This window comes from Lissotriton vulgaris, chromosome 7, assembly GCF_964263255.1.
Source record: "Lissotriton vulgaris chromosome 7, aLisVul1.2, whole genome shotgun sequence".
NCBI lineage: Eukaryota > Metazoa > Chordata > Amphibia > Caudata > Salamandridae > Lissotriton > Lissotriton vulgaris.
Genome location: NC_141695.1, coordinates 1,139,923,621 through 1,139,943,641, shown reverse-complemented (window position 1 = coordinate 1,139,943,641; position 20,021 = coordinate 1,139,923,621). Strand labels below are relative to the sequence as shown.

The window sequence follows — 20,021 nt, the reverse complement described above, 5'->3', positions numbered from 1 at the left end:
CTCCCTCAGGCCAAAGTATGGTTTTTAACAAATGGGAGGGGGGCTATTCTAGGCCCCGGGAACCGCCATCTAGGGGCAGGCCCTTGGTCAAGGAAAGAGGGAGGGGTGCGCCCCCACTCCTGGAACCGTATATGTCCCTTGGAACCCCCACCCCTCAGGGTTGGCTCCTACAATGTCTTGTAGTGCCCACCCTAGACATTGCTGTTTGCTATAGCTTGGCAGGAGCAACATTGGCCCATGGTAGGGGGGCCCACATTTTCTCCCCCCCCCCATTCTTAACATGCCTGGCCCCGGGGGATGGGGGGGCCGGAATAGGCCAAAGGAAGGGGGCTACATAGTCCCCCCCACCCCCCATAAAGTTTTTTAAAATTATAAAATGCCTGGAAATTTGCCAGAGGCCCCACTCTTTTTCTCCACCACTCTGCAAATGCACTTCCTGGTGTGCGTCTGGTTGAGGGATGAAGTCCCCTTGGCTGCCGAGGTAAATTAGGGGCCAACAAGACCTCCAGTAATCCCCACGCAGCAGGATTGTTGAGAAGTGGTCGGTGATCACACCCCCTTTCTCCATCACTCTGCAAACGCACCTCTCGGCACACTGCTGGTGGGGGGGATGGCATCCCCTTTTCTCCTGAGGGCCCCAGGACAAACATGGACTTCTTCCTTCAAGCAGTAGTGCGCCAGGAGGCTCTCATCAAACCCACTGTTTTGTACTTACTGGAGGTAACCAGAGGGCTTCTTGGCATCCATGGACGTCCTTGGGGCGGGCGGGGGGGGGCAGCTACCCCGGAGGTAAGTCCCACACAGCAGGATTGCTAAGAGTGATTTGTAGGCCATGCCTTCTTTCACCACCACTCTGCAAACTTCTGGCGCACTACTGGTTGGGGGATGAAGTCCACTTTACTCCTGAGGGACCTTTGGGGCCAGGAAGCCCTCCTGCTACCTCCAGTAAGTCTGACATAGCGGAATTCCTGAGAACTCGACGGAGGCCCTGGCCACTTTGTCCACCACTCTGCAAATGCGACTACTAGTATAAAACTAGAAATTCCCTTTAAAAAAGCTAACGTTAGAGTCAGGAAATAGATTTTGAAAAAACATAGAAATTCACTGAAAAAAACAAAGGTTACAGGATTGTTATAGTTGGCAAATACAATAAAAAAAACGTTATAACTTCACTGAAAAAACCATATGTTAGAAGGACGTTATGGTTAGCCTTGGATTACACTTGTTCAAAACTCGTGCTTATGACCTCACATATTAAATCACTCATGACATGGTCCCCATACAACCTCTTGTACGCCCACTCACTCGCCCGCACATCCAGACATACCCATTCAGAGACCTATACCAGTGCTTACACACCCACTAACTCCTCGATAGAGCCACTCACTCGTACAGCCACTCACACAACCATTCATTCACCCTTGCCGCCACTCATGCAACCAGTTACTCTCCCATACAGCCAGTCACATAACCACAACTCACCCTTACAGCTACTCACACAGCATCTTATTTACCTACTAAGTCATTCATACACCCACTGACTTACCCAATCAGCCTCTCAACACAGGCACTCACTCACTCACCCATACACGCCCTCATACACTCACACATACAAGCCCTCATACCTTCACACAACCACTTACATACCCATACACACATCCATATAAGCACTCAAACATCCCTGTACTCACCCATTCAGCCATTCACATAGACACTCACTCTCCAATTCTGTCACTTACACATCAATTAGCAGGTAAAGATGCCTGCAAGGGATTTTTTTCGCTCTACTCAATCTAATATCTATAATTCGACATTGGTCGTAAACTCTAATCAGCAGCTTACATTTGGTAATTTCGGAAATTAAATGGACTTATTTATACTTGAACAAATCCGCCAAAGATTATTTCACACAGGTATAAGCTTTTTGAAACATAAACGTTCGAGGCATATGAGCTGCAGATCACACATAGTGCATTGAAGTAAATTGGGACTGATTAAACAGAAAACAAATCCTTTAGTGAAACAATTCTCTAAGAAAATAGGTGTAATTGTCTACGTTTCGGTCTAGGTAGTGAAGCCATCTGTTAGACCGTCTTCAGGACGGTAGATTCATGTTGAATGACCCTTAGAAGACTACATAGGTCACTTGAGAATTGTAAATGTAGTCCGATACTTTAAAGTTGTGTGCTCAACGTCAAAGAAATAGCGGAGTAGATGTAAAAAGTATGTGATTGCTGTATATTTACATAGTCAGGCAGCGAGTAATATCGGTAACCAAATTCCGGTATCCTAAACCTCCATTTCACTTTGAGCTGCTTTCCATACTTCCAAAATGCCCTGTACCACGTTTAGTCCCTGTAGGGACCTTGTACCCGTAGAAGACATAAGTGTCTGGTACACCGACACTTACAAGACCCAGAGGAGTAAATTTGTAGGTCAGGCCTTGGCAGATTAGAATCTTTCATGAGGTAGACTGGAGGCAATTAATATGTATTTGGTATTTCTGTAGCACAAACGTAGTCCAAAGACAGCGGGCGTCTTGTATTGGGATTAAGAAATGCTGAAAATCTGACAAACCTGTTCAGAGTGTCCTCCTAGCTAGCCGTTCAGTGCAATGGATGCAGAATGGTTTTAAACTTTCCGTACAAACCAGAGTTTGGCACTAAGCAAACATAGCACCATAAACAGTGATGCTGGCACAATTTTGGGATCTGCTTTAAAAGTAGATAATTGATTATGCAAACTATATTCCTTAGGAAAAACTGCACAGATTTGGTATTGCCAGACTTTAGAAATTCAGCCCAACAATCTATTGGTTCCTGCATTAATGCTTGTCCATTTAAGAAACGCAAAATAATATGAAAAAATATCTTTAAAAACCTACTATGGGGGGCGTGGCCAAGATGGCGGAGTAGGAGGACGCGACTTCGGCGATCTCCTCCGACCCAGGCCCCTAAACAGCCTATTTGCCGACGATCTCCCCCCCCCCCCGCTGCTATCTAATGGCGGCGGAAGGGGTAGGGGACCTAAGCGCCTGCTTCCGAGGACAATCGGTGTGCTAGACTGCATACACGGCGCGATTTGGCCGAGAGCCGGAATCAGCAGAGGTCGTGGCCTCGACCGGAAGTGCTGCTGGGCCCGCCTTGTGGGACTACTTGAGCCCGGAGTGCAGAGCGGAGGCCCTGGACTGCTTGGTGCGGCGTGGGGCCCTGACTGGTCGGGCCGCCGCTACAGCGCGACCCTGCGGGAAACAGTGTGCAGCCTGGGGTGTGCAAAGTGGTGTGACTGTCCAAGCCCGGAGGCGTGGCAAGGCCGAGTCGCGGCCGCAAGGACAACGCGAGAGGCGCTGAGCGAGGCCGCAGGCCTGAACAGCCCGGACTTGAGTGCGGAGACTACCCCCTAAACGCGGGGACTGGTGAGGAGCGGTGGAGTGCCTGGCGGGGGGAGCTCGCTCGAGACTGGCTGCGTCCCTGGCTGCTGGCGGCGCGGCCGACCCCTGCAGGGCTTTATCTTTCCCCACGGAGGGCCGGAGGAGTGCTGGCCGGGGTCTACCGGTGACTGTGCCCGGAGAGGAGACGCGAGAGGCCCAAGGCGGGAGCCATCCAGGCGGGAGTCTGTGCCTCCTAGCGGTTGCTGTCCCGGGGGTCGGCTGCCTGAGGTGCGCCTGATTGACTGCAGGGACCGGAGGACCGTGGGCCTAGGTGCGGTGGTGTGAGGTCGGAGCGGAGAGGTGTGCTCCCATCCCCCCAGCCGGGTGGCCTGTCAGCGGGGGACTCTTTTTGCTTCGCCCGGCAGCAGTGGATGAGCCCGGGGCTCCAGAAGGCAGCAGGGTCTGGTGGCGAAGGTGAGGTCAGCTCTGTGTGATCCTCCTTAGTGTTCCTGGGAGGGTCGAGGAACTGATAGGCCCAAATTACCGGAGGACTACGCCAGGCCTCTTGAGCGGTCAGCGGTGGGCCCAACCTGACCTGGGGCCCCATCGGGTTGCCGACGGCGTGGTCACGATCCCGGCTGGCTCATACAGGAGTGTGTGACTTTGGGGCGGCCCTGGTGGCGATTGGAATACGCGGAGATGGCCCTGCGCACTGAAGGAGGGGTGCCCTGCTCCGGGAGGCCCGGCTAACTTTCGTGGCTTGAGGTCGTGCCTGGGTTGGCGCGCTCGGCTGGGTTCCTGGGGAACATATAGCCCAGGAGGGAGGGTGCAGACAACGCCCGGCGGTGTCGACGCGCAGAAGACTTAGGCTACCGGACCTGCTCGGCTAGTTGGCGGCTCGGCTACGCACTCAACGCGGATTTCACTTGTGGGGACTGGGAAACGCCGTCTAATGGCTGGTAACAAAGGGGGTAAGAAGGGTGACCGCACCCTGCCGGAAATGCTGAGCAGGGGCACCGCACGGCAGGATCGCGGACCGCACTCCCCGGGACAGTTAAGCAGCTCCCAGGGAGCGAGCGGAGGGGAGCCGCCAGTCACCAGATCCTTCCTTGAATCGCTCTTCAGCTCTATCCGAGAGGACTTTCAGGCGCTCAAGCAGGAGGTGGCGGGGGAGGTGCGAGAGGTGCGGCGAGAGGTTGATGGCTTGGGAGAAAGGGTGACCTCCGTGGAAGAGGCTGGCCATGCCCGGGACGAGGAATTCGCGCAGCTTCAGCAGGAGGTGATCAGGCTCAGAGACCAACAAATCGATCTCCAATCGCACGTGGAGGATTTGGAGAACCGTTCCCGGAGAAACAACATCCGGGTCCGGGGTGTTCCTGTCGGAGAGGAAGGGGAGGATGCCGCAGGCTACCTGCAAGATCTGTTCATGGATATCTTGGATGAACCAACTGACTTTTCTATCAGGATTGACAGGGCACATAGAGTGGGCCCGCGGCGCAGGTCCCCGGTGCCCCCTCCCGACCTCCTGGCCTACCTGCCGGATTACACCCTGAAAGAAAGAATCCTCCGGGTGGCTCGCACTAAATCCTCGTTGGAGTTCAGGAGCCATAGGGTAACCCTCTTTCAAGACCTCTCAGTGGTCACCCTACAGAAACGCAAGTCCTTCAAAATTGCGACTGACTTTTTGCGGGAACATGACACTCCATACTCTTGGTCACCCTTTCCGCCTCATCTTCCGCTGGAACGGAACATTGCATCAGCTGTGCTCTCTCCAGGACACCTGTGCTGTACTGGGCATTACAGCGACCGACGAAGACGCTCCCACTCCACATCGCCGCCGAGTCACCAGGGATGGCTGGCAATCGGTCCCTGGCCGCAGGCATTCGACTTCTTCGGTGAGACCTGACTCGCCTACTATCCTGGCTGAAATGGATAGTGCTGTGAGAGGGGTCGCTAGAGAAATGGCGACTGGAGAGGTTGCTTAGACCGCCTAGAAATTCTCCGGGGGGAGATCGACATCGCTTTTTCCGAGCTGCAGGTTTGGGGGCCTGGGGCGTGGGTGGGGGGGGGGGGAGCGGGGGCTGCGTGGTGGCTGGACGTCCACTTTTGAGACTTTCCATAGACTTGCCTGTTTGGGCCGGGCTTGGACAATGGTTCCTTTGACTCCATTTTTGGGAGGACGGGGACGGAGTTCTGGGGGTAAAGGGGCTTGTGTTGGGGTGTTGGGGAACCGGGAGGGGTTGTGGGAGTTGGGAGTGGGGGAAGGGGTTGTCCAGTGCGCTGCGCTAGGATTTGTTGCTTTGCCTGTTTTTCTCCACCTTGTCCTGATCAGCGAAGGAGGGGAGGCGAGTGTGGGGGTGGAGAGGGGAGCTGGCTGGTGTGTGGGGGGAGTCACGGTCACATTAGGGCTCATGGCTGGTGCTAGGTTGCTCGGCGTAAGGGGGAGCGGCTTTGCTTATTGTTTTTGGCTGATAGCTTTGTTGCTTGAGTTGGGGGGGGGTACACACGCCCACTACGACCCCCACGCAGGACGCTAACGCCTCTACATACACTTTCCATTATGCCTCCTCACACTTTTAAAGTCGTGACCTTGAATGTTCGGGGTCTGAACAATCCCGTTAAGCGGCGGGCGGTGCTCTCCCTGTTAGAAAATGCTCAAGCGGACATATGCCTCCTTCAAGAAACACACTTATTACCGCAGGACACACATAGGTTACGCTCTCATAAATTTCCGAACCAGTTTTTTTCCTCTGGTGGCTCGACACTTTAGAGGGGAACACATTCACAAATTCGCAGAAATAAAAGGGAGGTTGCTGGCGCACAGGTTCAAGGTGGGGGGAATTACATTCACAATAGGTTCCCTTTATAGTCCCAATGACAACCAGGAGCGGTTCTTGCAATCTGCGGTAGAAGAGATCACTGCCTCGCCGGACAGGCATATTCTTCTCGGGGGAGACCTTAATATGGTCTTTGATTCAGTTGTAGACAGATCAGCGCAGCGCTCCCCGCAAGTCGGGGAATTCTCAGCTGGTTGTAGGGCTAGGCTTGCGGAGATGGACCTCCTGGACCTCTGGCGTCACATGCATCCCGTAGATAGGGACTACTCGTACTATTCCCACGCGCACAAGACCTACGCGAGGCTTGATCATCTTCTGGTCACCTCACCAGTGCAGGCTCTGGCATCCGCCGTGGACATGGGGGTAATTACCTTGTCGGATCACGCTCCGGTTGAGGCCTCTTTTTGCCTGCCCCCCTCTGCCTCTCCGGCGAGGACCTGGCGCCTCCGGGATACTCTGCTACATAGGAAAACAGCCTTGGGGTATAGGTTGCATGTTAGTAGCGCACTGGACAGTGGGTGGGGGGGGGGGGAATTTGGGCTGGGCAATTGAACGTTGGGGTGGGGGTGGCGTTTGTATTAAAATGTTGTGTCATGCCAGACTTATGCTCCTTTTCATCTGCCGATCCTATGCTGCTGTGTATTTGTTTTGGTGTGTCACGCTGAATAAACTACTTTAAACCTAAAAAACTACTATATCTGCACGTTTTTCATTAAGTTTTCAGGCATGAGTGAGATTCTGATGCAGGGTTTCCACCAATCCATAGCCCTCAATCTGCTTCAAAAAACAGTTTCATTGGATTCACAAAGACACATGGGAGGTACAAGTACTTAACAACCAAATGGTAATTTCGTTTTTTAAATTCATACGTGGATGTTGAAACACCCTGGCAGTGAAAGGGTTAAGCTATACTTGTTGTGTCTCCGACCATTTGCTGAAGGAGACCCTTGTGGTGTGTTTTTCTCTTGCATGGGGAACAGTCATCAGTTTCCCTTAATCCCCCTAACTCTCCCATTGTCAGGATTTGAGCTCAGGTTCTTAGCCACTGCACAAATTACTTCATACCCTTTCTGCCATTGAGTAAGTGGGGCATTTTCTCCCCACCCTGCATGGAAGTCCACATCATTAGCCCTGCATAAGTGGTTTAATAGTGACCCCTTAAAATGTGAATGAACCTGCTTACAAGACTGTTTTTCTGCAGTTACATACAACCTGTTTCATTGCACCATAGGAATGAGTCCATTCTCTCCTCCTAGGCATGTTGCTGCAGGCCTATTGCATCTCTTGCTCTCTAGGCATGACCTAACGGACCAACTCCGTTTGCCCCGATTAATTCCACTGCACAGTAAAGACTAGCACTTTCTGTGTGCTGTTACATTATTAGGCTGACCAAGCAAGTTCATATTCTGACTCTTTCTCTGCCTGAGATTGGAGCCCTCTGGATTAGAGTCCACCTACCTCATTGTGCAAGTAACTCACTCCTTCACTGGAGAGCCTCCTCCCAAAAAAACTGCAGGAATCCTTACTTTCCCAATGTTTTGTCACACCATCTGCCCTCATCCCCTCCTATAACACCATAGGTATGAGAAAATGCAGACACGTCTGCAGATCTAGCCTCTCAGGAATCCCAAATGCAGCTATTTTGTTGGACTACTGTCCCACTTTCGGATGCACACTTCACCTAGAACTATGTTAACCTGACTTTCTTTCTGTTGGCCAAGACTTTGAGGGAGACTGGTTCAACTACAGAACTCCTTGGAGTCTTTTTCATGGTGGACCATCTCTGTAGGATAGAAATCTCTCCTTGCTGTCCACCTTCGTTGTTAGTGGACAGCTATGAATTATTTGCTTCTTTGGATGAGGAGCAGCTGAATCCCACACACACTCTACCAGAGAGAAGATTTTGTCTCATTGTCCATCGTCCGCTGCAGCTCCTCCTTGCATGAACTTAGTCGAGACTGCAAGGAGTGTGATTGAAACCCTCCTTCCGCAGGGTTTCTGTTGAACTTTCTTTACCCAGTGCAACTCACTTCCCTGATTCAGTATCTTCTATACTCTGTGCGCTGGTTGCTGCCAGATGAAGGTCCTGTGGGCAAACAAGTTTCTTTGCTCATGAGTGAAAACTGTATATATATAACACACTCCTGGTGCAGAAAGCTCGTAATTAAAAAATACCAGAACCGGGGCCCCAATGATGTTCAAGTGCTATATTTCTTGGCACACGGAAAAACAAACCCTACGCGTTTCAAAGCCTAAACTTCTTGCTCACGGGTACATTTGTTTTAGCGGCCATTCTTTTTAAATTGATAGATTTACAATCTCTTCCGTGCCGTGATCACAGTGACATAGAAAAGTTACTATGTTGCAAAGGCAGTCCATTAATCAAATCGCAAAGTTGCCGTAGAAAACAAAACATTAATGCAGGTATAAGGATCAAACAATCTGCCAACCTAATACATGATGATTGCAAATTATACAAAGCATATTTTTCAAAGCTTTATGCAAAACGTTATTATACCGCCCAAGTGGGCAAGATCACGATACTGGTACAAGAAATAAATTGCCCCTTAATTTAAGACATCGACTGTTGAATATCAAGTGTCACTGGGGTGAAATTAATAAATAAGCTGTGTTGCTTAAACCAGTGCTCGTGCTTCGAGGTGTCTAGCCCGAGTGGGCAATTTCGATCCAACTGCAGAATGCATCTTCATCATACCTGAAAATTAAAACGTAACTGTAGCTCCCAAGAGGGCTTCGAAGCAGAAAAGACTACTATGTGTCAAAGATTCTGTGTGAGAGGTTATAGTAAAACTGTGATCAAACAAGCTGAAATCAAAGTTGAACAAATGCACAGGAAGGACCTCTTCGTTCCCAAGATACGTGAGAATTCTGAGCAAATCAGATTCATTACCAACTTTGATTGTCAATCGTGGCAATTGAGGAAAAGTCTCAATAAACATTGGGGTATCCTCAAATTGGACCAAGATTTAAAAGAGGTATTAAATGAAAATCCCATTATGACCTTTAGAAAAGCGAAATCCCTTAAGGATTCGCTAAGCAGTGCCTTAATACAGGAACCTTGCAAATCCCCACAAATTGTAGGATTTTTCCCTTGCACTAAGTGTAAGGCGTGTAAAAATAGCCACAAATGCAAGAGTCTAAAGATCTGTAAAAATCAAGCTGAACATAAAATCACTAAACTCATGGGATGTAACACGGAATATGCAATTTACTCTCTGCAATGCCCGTGTGATAAGTTTTACATTGACATGACCACCAAAAAAGCCAAGTTGCGGGTACTTGAGCACATGAGGGCGATCAAAAATGCTAATCCACAATACCCCGTGGCAAGGCATTTCTCAGCTGAGCATCAACAGAACCCAAATTTATTGACATTTTTCGTAATTGATTGTGTGGAGAACAAAGAAAGGGGTGGCAACAGGTTGTTGGAATTACGTAAATTGGAATCCCGCTACATCATTCGGTACAATACCATACAGCCCACAGGACATAATATGGGGGAAGAGCTGTCAGTCCATTTACAAACTTAATGTACTTATAATTTGTCTGCTTTCTGATTAAGTTCCATTCTGAAAGTTTTTAATGTTTGTATATTACCGTGATCCAGGGACTTCACATAGTAAATATTGTGCATATTGTCCTTTTAATTTTCAGGTATGCTGAAGATGCATTCTGCAGTTGGGTCGAAATTGGCCACTCTGGCTAGACACCTCGAAGCACGAACACTGGTTTAGGCAACACGGCTTATTTATTAATTTCACCCCAATGACACTTGATATTCAACAGTCGATGTCTTAAATTAAGGGGCAATTTAGGGTTTGTTTTTCCGTGTGCCAATAAATATAGCACTTGAACATCATTGGGGCCCCGGTTCTGGTATTGGTATATATATATATATATATATATATATATATATATATATATATATATATATATATATATGTATATGTATATGTATATGTATATATATATATATATAATTTTCCGGCAAACAAATTGTTTAATTTCTTTAAATATCATCCTCACTAGTCCTTCACAATAAGACTTACCAAAAACACAATACCACCAGTGACATCCTCTCACCCAACCGTCTACCAATTTCACTACTTATTGAAGTATTATGGTATGTCCAGCAAATCATGTAGGATATACATGTTAAAAGATGTATTCTTAATGATTTTTTTATTGTCCATACAGGGCTTGCAGGCTGAAGAAAAAGGCCCAATATGAAGCAAACAAAGTGAAGCTATGGGGACTCAATACGGAGTATGGTAAATGGAACCTCTGTGTCTTTTCTGCAGTTTTCTCTCTTCCCTGGGTAAGGCTAAGCAGAATGTAGCCTTGGCAGATGGGTAAATGAGCTGGTCAACCCCAGTGGCTTTTTGAGTGCAGAAACTTTAGTGGTGAGGCTCATTTGACGGGTTAGTATAGTGATCTGCCAAGGTGGACAGTAAAGATCATATAGCAGGAGGACAAATATCTAGATTTTAGTGAGGATATTATAACTGTCATTAATAACACTTTCTTTATTTTCATTGTTTTTGGATCCATTGCTATGACATTTCTGGTATTTTAATATATAACAACAGCATAACAATCAGTCAATTTAACAGCTTTCCACAGGCCTTCTGATTTTGTTAACTTCCACTTGTTCAGGATGACAGCTAATCAGAGGAGGTTTCCAGTTGGGAAATGGCCTGTTATTTTTCAGATAATCTTCATTAATAATTGGGCCACTAAATAGTCCCTCCCACATTCTGGCTTATGGAGCATTTATACTAAATACATAGTTTGCATGTCCTCTTTGCTTTACTTTCGGTAGGCCATAACTTTAGGTGACATAAAAAAACTTCAGCATCCTATAAAACAGACTACATTGGCCAAGATCATTAATTGCCTTTAAAAAGTGAAAATACACCTAAAACCAGAAATATCAATAGAAAAACTGGGTTATTGTAAAAGCCTCTGTCCGAGGCATATGGGCTGCAGACCACACACTATATATAGCATTAGATCGATCTGGTGGTGGGCCGGATGATTACACTTTGTTGTTGTCTTGGAAGAGTCTTTGTCTGTTGGGTGACTCCTCCCTTAGATCGTAGTGTGCATGGGCATCGACTCTATCCTCAGATTATTTTTTTCTGCCATCGGGCTCGGATGTCTTTATTGTTCGCTCCCGTTACCGATCTCTTTTCAAACCCATAAATCCATCTACAACATCGGCATTGTCTTTGACACTGATTCCAGTTACCCGCGTCGAAGAAACGATACACTTCTCGATTCCAGCGTTCGTCGGGGCCGTCTGGCCCAACTGTGCCATTGGGCCTTTGGCTCATGAAAAGAACATTATAACAACGAGGGGGAACAGGAAGCGGACAATTTTTATCGGGGTCCAATGTACATGTCCTGTAACGTAGAAATCAACAACAAGTGTACAGAGTTCCCCACAGTGGATAGACTAGAGTAACTAAAGGAAGCCTCTCTCTCTAGGAGTGTATGTGGCAAGGATTGGGATAATCCCTTAGCGGAATAAAGGATGCCTCACACAGGTCAAAGGTTGGACGACTGTTGCCATCCCACCCGATGATCGTACAGTGTCATCATTGGCTTCCTGCTCCTGCGGCAGGCTGGCGATGCAATGCCCGTCGGGTAGCACTCGGTGCTACGCTTTAGCGTAGTTCTTTTATTCCTTAGCCAATGGGTGCATGTGTGTGAGGGGCCTAAGAGAAGGTGCAATAGTGAGCGTGAGTGAGGTTTAAAAGAGGTCAGTAGAGTCCATTAGGAAAACTTTAATAACATGGCTCACTGCCTTATTAAAAATTGGTGAAAATGAGGGGTACTGAGGCGTAACAATTAGGGTGATCAAGCCTCATTCAACCCTCAATCAAAGTGTGGTCGACATGTTTCATGCCTCTAAGGCAATTCGTCAGGACCAAAGTGCTCATCAACTTGCTACAGATTCCCCCAGTGATTGAAGGAATCGAGTATACGACCTGTATTGTCGCAGGATTAACCCTTCATTGAGGACCTCCCCAATACTAGGAAAGGAAACAAAAAAAGGGTACAATCAATAATATGTTTGTTCTGAGTATGCATGTACATGTGATAACATGCTGATAGAGTTGTGGTAAAGGATCACAACCCCGGTACAGTGATAACACTCGCGTCAGAGAGGGTTATAAAACTAAGTAAAGGAAACAAGGGTGGGAAGTATGTCCTGCAAACGCCATATGTGGTACACAATCGGGGTGCATTATTTTTGTTCACATATATGGCATGCCACACCATGCTAAATCACACATGTGTGTCATGCAGGCATAGGTAGGTGTACGCATTCACACAGAGAAGTAACATTGAAGAAATAACCATGGAAACAAAGTAACTGCTTAGGGGTTGGGCATATCAAGGTAGCTCCCGTACTGTAGGAAAAGTCCCAGAGTTATGTGTTTTGTGCCGGATCAACCCGGGTAAGTATAAACAAGAAGGTCTTACCCGTAGTCCCTGATCGGTGAATCCCACAGACTGTCCTAGTGGGGCCAGAGCTGTGTGAAAGACACCTGAAAGGAATCAATTTCAGCGCTTGTTATGGTGCTGGTAAGCGGTACAAGTTGCGATTATTAGCGGTACCAGTCGGTGTTGTACCATGGCGATCGTGGACCGATGCCATTGGTCCGTTTTGCATAGGTACAGCGCACCTTACCTGACTCGCTTCTGGCATAGGGCACGTCGTCACCTACCCAGCCCACATCGGTAAACTCGTAGGACAGTCGGTCGATCCATAGTGCGACCCAGCCGCTTAAGATAGCGAGTTGCGCGGGCGTGAAGGGCAAAACTATAGAACTGCCAAGGGACTTTACCTGGAACATCAACAAACACACAAACTGTAATAGCTCTAGGTGCATTTATGTTCTAATATGCCCCTGCAGGATGATCTACATTGGGATGACGATGCGTCCGGTGAAACAACGCATCATGGAGCATAATAGCAACATCCGCTGTCAAAAGACCCACACAAGGCTATATGATCACTGCCGAGAACAGAATCATTTGGCAGAGAATATGCAATGGACTATCCTGGAATGCCATCCCTCAATAAGTCAACAGGCCCTCTTCAGAATGGAACAAAGATGGGTACATAGTCTACATGCTGATGAACTTGGCCTGAATGATGCCGTGCCCTGGACTATGCTGGCCAGATAACTAAAACTCGGACTTCTCCACCCATGTCCGAGTAAACATTAACTCTAACATTGAAGCACTCTTCCTTAAACCCGTTCCAAGATGGCGCCCGCCTTTACCAACCCACTAACGCGTGGTAATCCTCCCTTTCTACACCTTACCGCGTCACGCTGCCTAGCAACACTCATGGAAGCACTCTTCCTTAAACCCGTTCTAAGATGGCGCCTGCCTTTACCAACCCACTTACGCGTGGTAATCCTCTCTTTCTACACCTTACTGCGTCACGCTGCCTAGCAACACTCACGGGCCACGCCCATCACGGCGCCCGCGCAACTCGCTATCTTAAGCGGCTGGGTCGCACTATGGATCGACCGACTGTCCTACGAGTTTACCGATGTGGGCTGGGTAGGTGACGACGTGCCCTATGCCAGAAGCGAGTCAGGTAAGGTGCGCGCTGTACCTATGCAAAACGGACCAATGGCATCGGTCCACGATCGCCATGGTACAACACCGACTGGTACCGCTAATAATCGCAACTTGTACCGCTTACCAGCACCATAACAAGCGGTGAAATTGATTCCTTTCAGGTGTCTTTCACACAGCTCTGGCCCCACTAGGACAGTCTGTGGGATTCACCGATCAGGGACTATGGGTAAGACCTTCTTGTTTATACTTACCCGGGTTGATCCGGCACAAAACACATAACTCTGGGACTTTTCCTACAGTACGGGTGCTACCTTGATATGCCCAACCTCTAAGCAGTTACTTTGTTTCCATGGTTATTTCTTCAATGTTAATTCTCTGTGTGAATGCGTACACCTACCTATGCCTGCATGACACACATGTGTGATTTAGCATGGTGTGGCATGCCATATATGTGAACAAAAATAATGCACCCCGATTATTTACCACATATGGCGTTTGCAGGACATACTTCCCACCCTTGTTTCCTTTAGTTAGTTTTATAACCCTCTCTGACACAAGTGTTATCACTGTACCGGGGTTGTGATCCTTTACCACAACTCTATCAGCATGTTATTATCACATGTACATGCATACTCAGAACAAACATATTATTGATTGTACCCTTTTTTTGTTTCCTTTCCTAGTATTGGGGAGGTCCTCAATGAAGGGTTAATCCCGCGACACAATACAGGTCGTATACTCGATTCCTTCAATCACTGGGGGAATCTGTAGCAAGTTGATGAGCACTTTGGTCCTGATGAATTGCCTTAGAGGCATGAAACATGTCAACCACACTTTGATTGAGGGTTGAATGAGGCTTGATCACCCTAATTGTTACGCCTCAGTACCCCTCATTTTCACCAATTTTTAATAAGGAAGTGAGCCATGTTATTAAAGTTTTCCTAATGGACTCTACTGACCTCTTTTAAACCTCACTCACGCTCACTATTGCACCTTCTCTTAAGCCCCTCACACACATGCACCCATTGGCTAAGGAATAAAAGAACTCCGCTAAAGCGTAGCACCGAGTGCTACCCGACGGGCATTGCATCGCCAGCCTGCCGCAGGAGCAGGAAGCCAATGATGACACTGTACGATCATCGGATGGGATGGCAACAGTCGTCCAACCTTTGACCTGTGTGAGGCATCCTTTATTCCGCTAAGGGATTATCCCAATCCTTGCCACATACACTCCTAGAGAGAGAGGCTTCCTTTAGTTACTCTAGTCTATCCACTGTGGGGAACTCTGTACACTTGTTGTTGATTTTCATGAAAAGAACACCCTTCAAGAAGTGCCCTCAGTGTGGACACAAATTTCCCCACACTGACCTTCATGTGGTTTGCAACCTGTGCTTGTTTCCAGACCATGAGAGTCGAGACTGTGAGGCCTGCGCTTCATTCCGGTCTAAGAAAACCATCAAGGACCGTTAAGCTCAACGAGCTATGGAGCAGTCCTCGTCGTCGACACCAGACCTCATCATCGACGAGGCGCCGATCGAGGTAGACGCCGAAGAACAGCAAGAAGACGTCGCTTCCGAAGCAGAGGATTCAGCTTCCGGAGACGAGGATCGATCCGAAGATGACTATCTCCTTCCAGCTGGTCAACAGGTCCTGAGTAAGAGCGTCGACCCTGTTCACCCCACCATATCGGGACAGGCTTCGGTTCCACCTCTACCTTCGGGTCCAGGTACACACAGACCAAAACCTTCCGACACCCTGGCTTCAGGCTCAGCAGCGAAGAGTACTAAAAAGCCTCCAGTCGGTCCCGAAAAGCAAAAGGTAATAAAGCCAAAGTCAACACCGGCACCAAAACATCCATCGGATTCCAGCCACAACACTCACTACAAGCTCGAGTGTTCATGCAACTAATAGGAATGATGGCATCTTGCATTTTCATAGTACCATACGCAAGACTACAAATGCGCCCCATACAAGAATGCTTAGCAAGTCAATGGAATCCGGCTCAGTGAAAAATAACAGATCGGGTGGTGGTAGACGACCGGACATATCGCTCTCTGCAATGGTGGAACACCAAAAACCTTTCCAAGGGCTGACCGTTTATAGAGCCTGTTCCACAAATTATACTAACTACAGACGCATCTCTAACAGGATGGGGAGCGCATTTACAAAGACACACAGTACAAGGTACATTGACACTGCAACAAAAACTACTCCACATAAATCATCTGGAGTTACTAGCGATTTTTCTAGCTCTAAAATAGTTTCCAATCCAAAAATTCTTTATTTCGGTCATATCGACCATAAAAGATACAGTACAAAGACACAATGATAAAACTTGACTATTATAAACACATTTCATAGAATTCATACAATTAATTTCCCAAATAATCAAGGCATAAAAGGGATTAAAACAGTTCGTAGCATTGTCCACACATTAGAGGATTTTTTTCTTCCTTATCTGCCAGATAGCCATTAAAAATTTAGCAACCGCAAACACAATATGGGGCAGAGGGATGGTTTTCAGTACTCTGTACGCATGCAAATAATTCCTGAATCCCAGATTTCTGCAAAGCGGTGCCAACCAATATTTTCTGGGTTTATTATAGGCAGGGCAGACAAACATTATGTGAATTTCATCTTCCTCAAGAGTGTTACAGCATGGACAAATTTTATCATTACCCTTTAGCCATTTACAAGTGAAGGTTCTGATGGGCAAGGAGCCTAGCCTCCATTGTACAAACAATTTTCTCGCTAAAATGGGAAAGATAAAATCCATAAAACTTTCAAATACATAGGGATTTTTGGATTCCAGGAAACGGTCTGTTAGAGTGCCGCTATTTTGTGCAGACGACAGCAGCGCTAGTCTCTTTTCTTTGAGTTTGAACCAGACTTTTGCGGGAAACCCTTCGACAAGCTTGTTCAGAATCCTCCCATAACTCGGACAAGTTCATGGAATACAGTTCTTTTTTTACAAAAGCAAGCCAAGGGATTCTGTCGCGTTGGTTCAGGTTCATGACGTGGATAAGGTCTTGCCTGTAGTGAACAAGTTCGTTAGTAGACCAAAGCCTATGCCAGAACCTCAATGGCTTTGACTCTAGCTCCTCAGCGATAGAAGGGAGGCCCATGTCTAATCTTAGGGGCAAGAGCGGTGTGCCTCGAGGCAGGGCCAGGAGGCGTCTGAGAAAGTTATTTTCCACTCTTGCTAATTCTTTGCCTGCTTTATGCCCCCATAATTCACTCCCATAGGTTGCGGCCGCCTTGGCTTGGGTTTTGTACATTTCAACTGCCGGACTAATAGGCTTGCGGGTTGAGGTGTTTACAACCTTCAAGATTGCGCCCGGGAGCTGAGACAACTTAAGCCGAGATCTTACTATCTGGGGGTCCCAGGATAAGTTTTCCTGTAGCGTTACCCCCAAGTACAGAAAAGTTGTTACCCTCCCAAGGCTGGCTGTACCCAAAGTGGGGTTGGGTCTGGCTTTTTTTGGTGGATTAAATATCATGAATTTGGTCTGTTCTGTGTTGATCTCTAGACCATGTTGTCTACAGAAAAGACCAAATCCATCCAAGATCCTTTGAATCCCCATCGGGTATTTGGAAAGCAGGAGGGTGTCATCGGCAAACATAATACCCGGCACCCTCCTGCCTGCCAGACATGGGGCGTCATTGTCCTTAACATTGTCCAAGTGGGATATAACACTGTTGATAAAAAGGCAAAACCGGGTCGGCGCCAGGACGCAACCCTGCCTCACCCCCCTATGCACAGGGAACCTTGATGACATGGCACCATCCCTCCCGCACCTGACCTGCGCATAATTATTGTCGTGGAGCCTAATTATAATGTTTAGTAGTTGAGCGGGTACCCCCAGCTTCTTCAGGACCTCCCACAATTTCTTGCGTGGGACCAGGTCGAAGGCTGACTTCAGGTCCACGAACACCATGTACAGCCTCCCCGCCTCAATCCTCACCGTTTTCCAGTAAAGCAGGACGAGGCGGAAAATCTGATCCATGGTGGACGTGTTTTTCCTGAAGCCAGCCTGGAGGGGACTTTCATTGGCCTCTACCCAGTCTAACAGGTGGTTCAGGACAAGGCGAGCGAATAGCTTTTGGGGGACGTCTATAAGGCTGATCGGCCTGTAGTTGGCTGGGAGCAGAGGAGAGCCCTTCTTATATATTGGCACGATCTCCGCTCCCAGCCAAGAACGGGGATCTCCATACCTCCTAGGATGACATTAAAAAGGATGAGGAGGTACAGGCCCCAGATCTCAGGATGGTGTCTGAATAGAACCCCAGGTAGTCTGTCTAGCCCAGGGGCCTTCCCCCTCGCCAGTCTCTCTATTGCGTTCACCTTCTCGCCAAGGGTGAATTCCAAGCCGGCTTCAGGAGAAGCAAAGTCCTCAAGGGCCATATCGTTAGCTAGTGGGCTGGTATCTTGATAAAGTGCCCCAAAATGGGCCTCCCAACAGAGGAGGCAATATTGGGCTCCACTGCTTCTTTGGCTTCTCCTGTGCCAGTGTTCACAAGGGACCAGAATTTCCTAGAGTCTTTTACTTCTAATGCGTTAGAAAGGTCATGCCATCGGTTCCAGTCCCACTCCGACCTAGCCGTAGCCATTGCCGCTTTGTAGTCCCTCCTAAGTCCAGCAACCTTAACCTTATTAGAGCCTGCTTTTATTGTAGCAATTAGCTCAGTCTTGATCTTCTTGCATGAGGAATTGTACCAAGTTGGGGTTCGAGTCTTTTTCCTGCGTGTTACTACCACTGGATAGAAGACCTCAGCAAGACCTCGCACTAGTTCAGCGTGAATTTGAGCCAATTCCTTGTCATAGTCTGTCAATAGTTTCAACATTACCTGTCAAACAAAGCTGTACTACTCCGTACGGACAATATGACAGCAATGTACTACATTCAAAAGCAAGGAGGGACACACTCCCCACAGCTCTCCTGGCTGGCGCAGAGCATATGGAGGCGGGCTATTCCTCAAAACATTTTCCTGCTAGCAGAACATCTACCAGGAGTTCACAATCAAGTGGCAGATCTGTTAAGTTGTCAGAGACAACAGATACACGAATGGGAACTTCACACTCCAGTTCTTCAGCCATTTTTTCAAATGTGGGTTCAACCAGAGATAGATCTGTTTGCTATGCATCATAACTCCAAATGCCCAAGCTTCGCCACCAGATACCCACACCATTATCCAAAGGCAATGCGGTATGTATGAACTGGTCAAACAAATTTGCGTACGCCTTTCCACCTCTCCCACTAATTCCATTAGTGGTACCCAAGCTACAGCAACATTCTCTCACATTGATTCACATAGCACCAACGTGGGCAAGCCAACCGTGGTACACCACGCTGCTAGACCCTTTCAGTAGTACCACATCACAAATTAAAACTCTCCCCACATCTACTAACACAGAACCATGGAGAGATAATGCATCCAGACCCAATGCAGCTCAATCTAGCAATCTGGCTCCTGAGGTCTTAGAATTCGGTTATCTAAATTTTCCCCCTGATTGCATGAATGTCATTAAAGAAGCAAGACGTCCTACCACTAGAGCATGCTATGCAGCAAAGTGGAAAAGGTTTGTTGTGTATTGCACCAATAACAGCGTCAACCCATTAGATGTTTCCATACAAAACATCATATGCTATCTGTTACATCTGCAAAGATCTAACTTAGCGTACTCTTCAATCAGGTTACATCTCGCTGCTATAGCAGCATATCTCCAAAACAGACATTTGTCATTGTTTAGAGTGCCGACAATCAATGGAAGGACTTAAAAGAATAATTCCTCCCAGAATCCTACCCTCTCCAGCGTGGAATTTAAATCTAGTTCTCACCAGACTTATGGGTCCCCCTTTTGAACCATTACATAAGTGTGAATTATAGTTTCTTACATGGAAAGTTGCTTTTCTAGTGGCAATTACCTCACTGAGGAGAGTAAGTGAGATTCAGGCATTAACAATTCAAGAACCATTTATACAACTTAATCACAATAAACTAGTTCTTAAGACAAATCCAAAGTTTTTGCCAAAGGTCATTTCACCGTTCCACCTCAACCAATCGATTGAGTTGCCAGTATTTTTTTCCCACCGCAAACGTTTGCAGAAAGAGCTCTACATACATTGGATGTAAAGAGAGCACTTCTCTACTACATTGATAGGACAAAACCATTTCGTAAAAGTAAA

At 47.6% G+C, this 20,021-nt stretch overlaps 1 protein-coding gene across 1 annotated transcript in view; it reads left to right on the top strand.

Moving 5' to 3' along the window:
* Nucleotides 1-20,021, top strand: part of CREBRF (CREB3 regulatory factor) — a 422,767-nt gene that overhangs the window by 273,119 nt on the left and 129,627 nt on the right. The window contains exon 7 of the mRNA XM_086931577.1: nucleotides 10,426-10,499. Coding sequence (XP_086787703.1) covers nucleotides 10,426-10,499 — 74 coding nt within the window. The remainder of the gene's footprint in view (nucleotides 1-10,425; nucleotides 10,500-20,021) is intronic.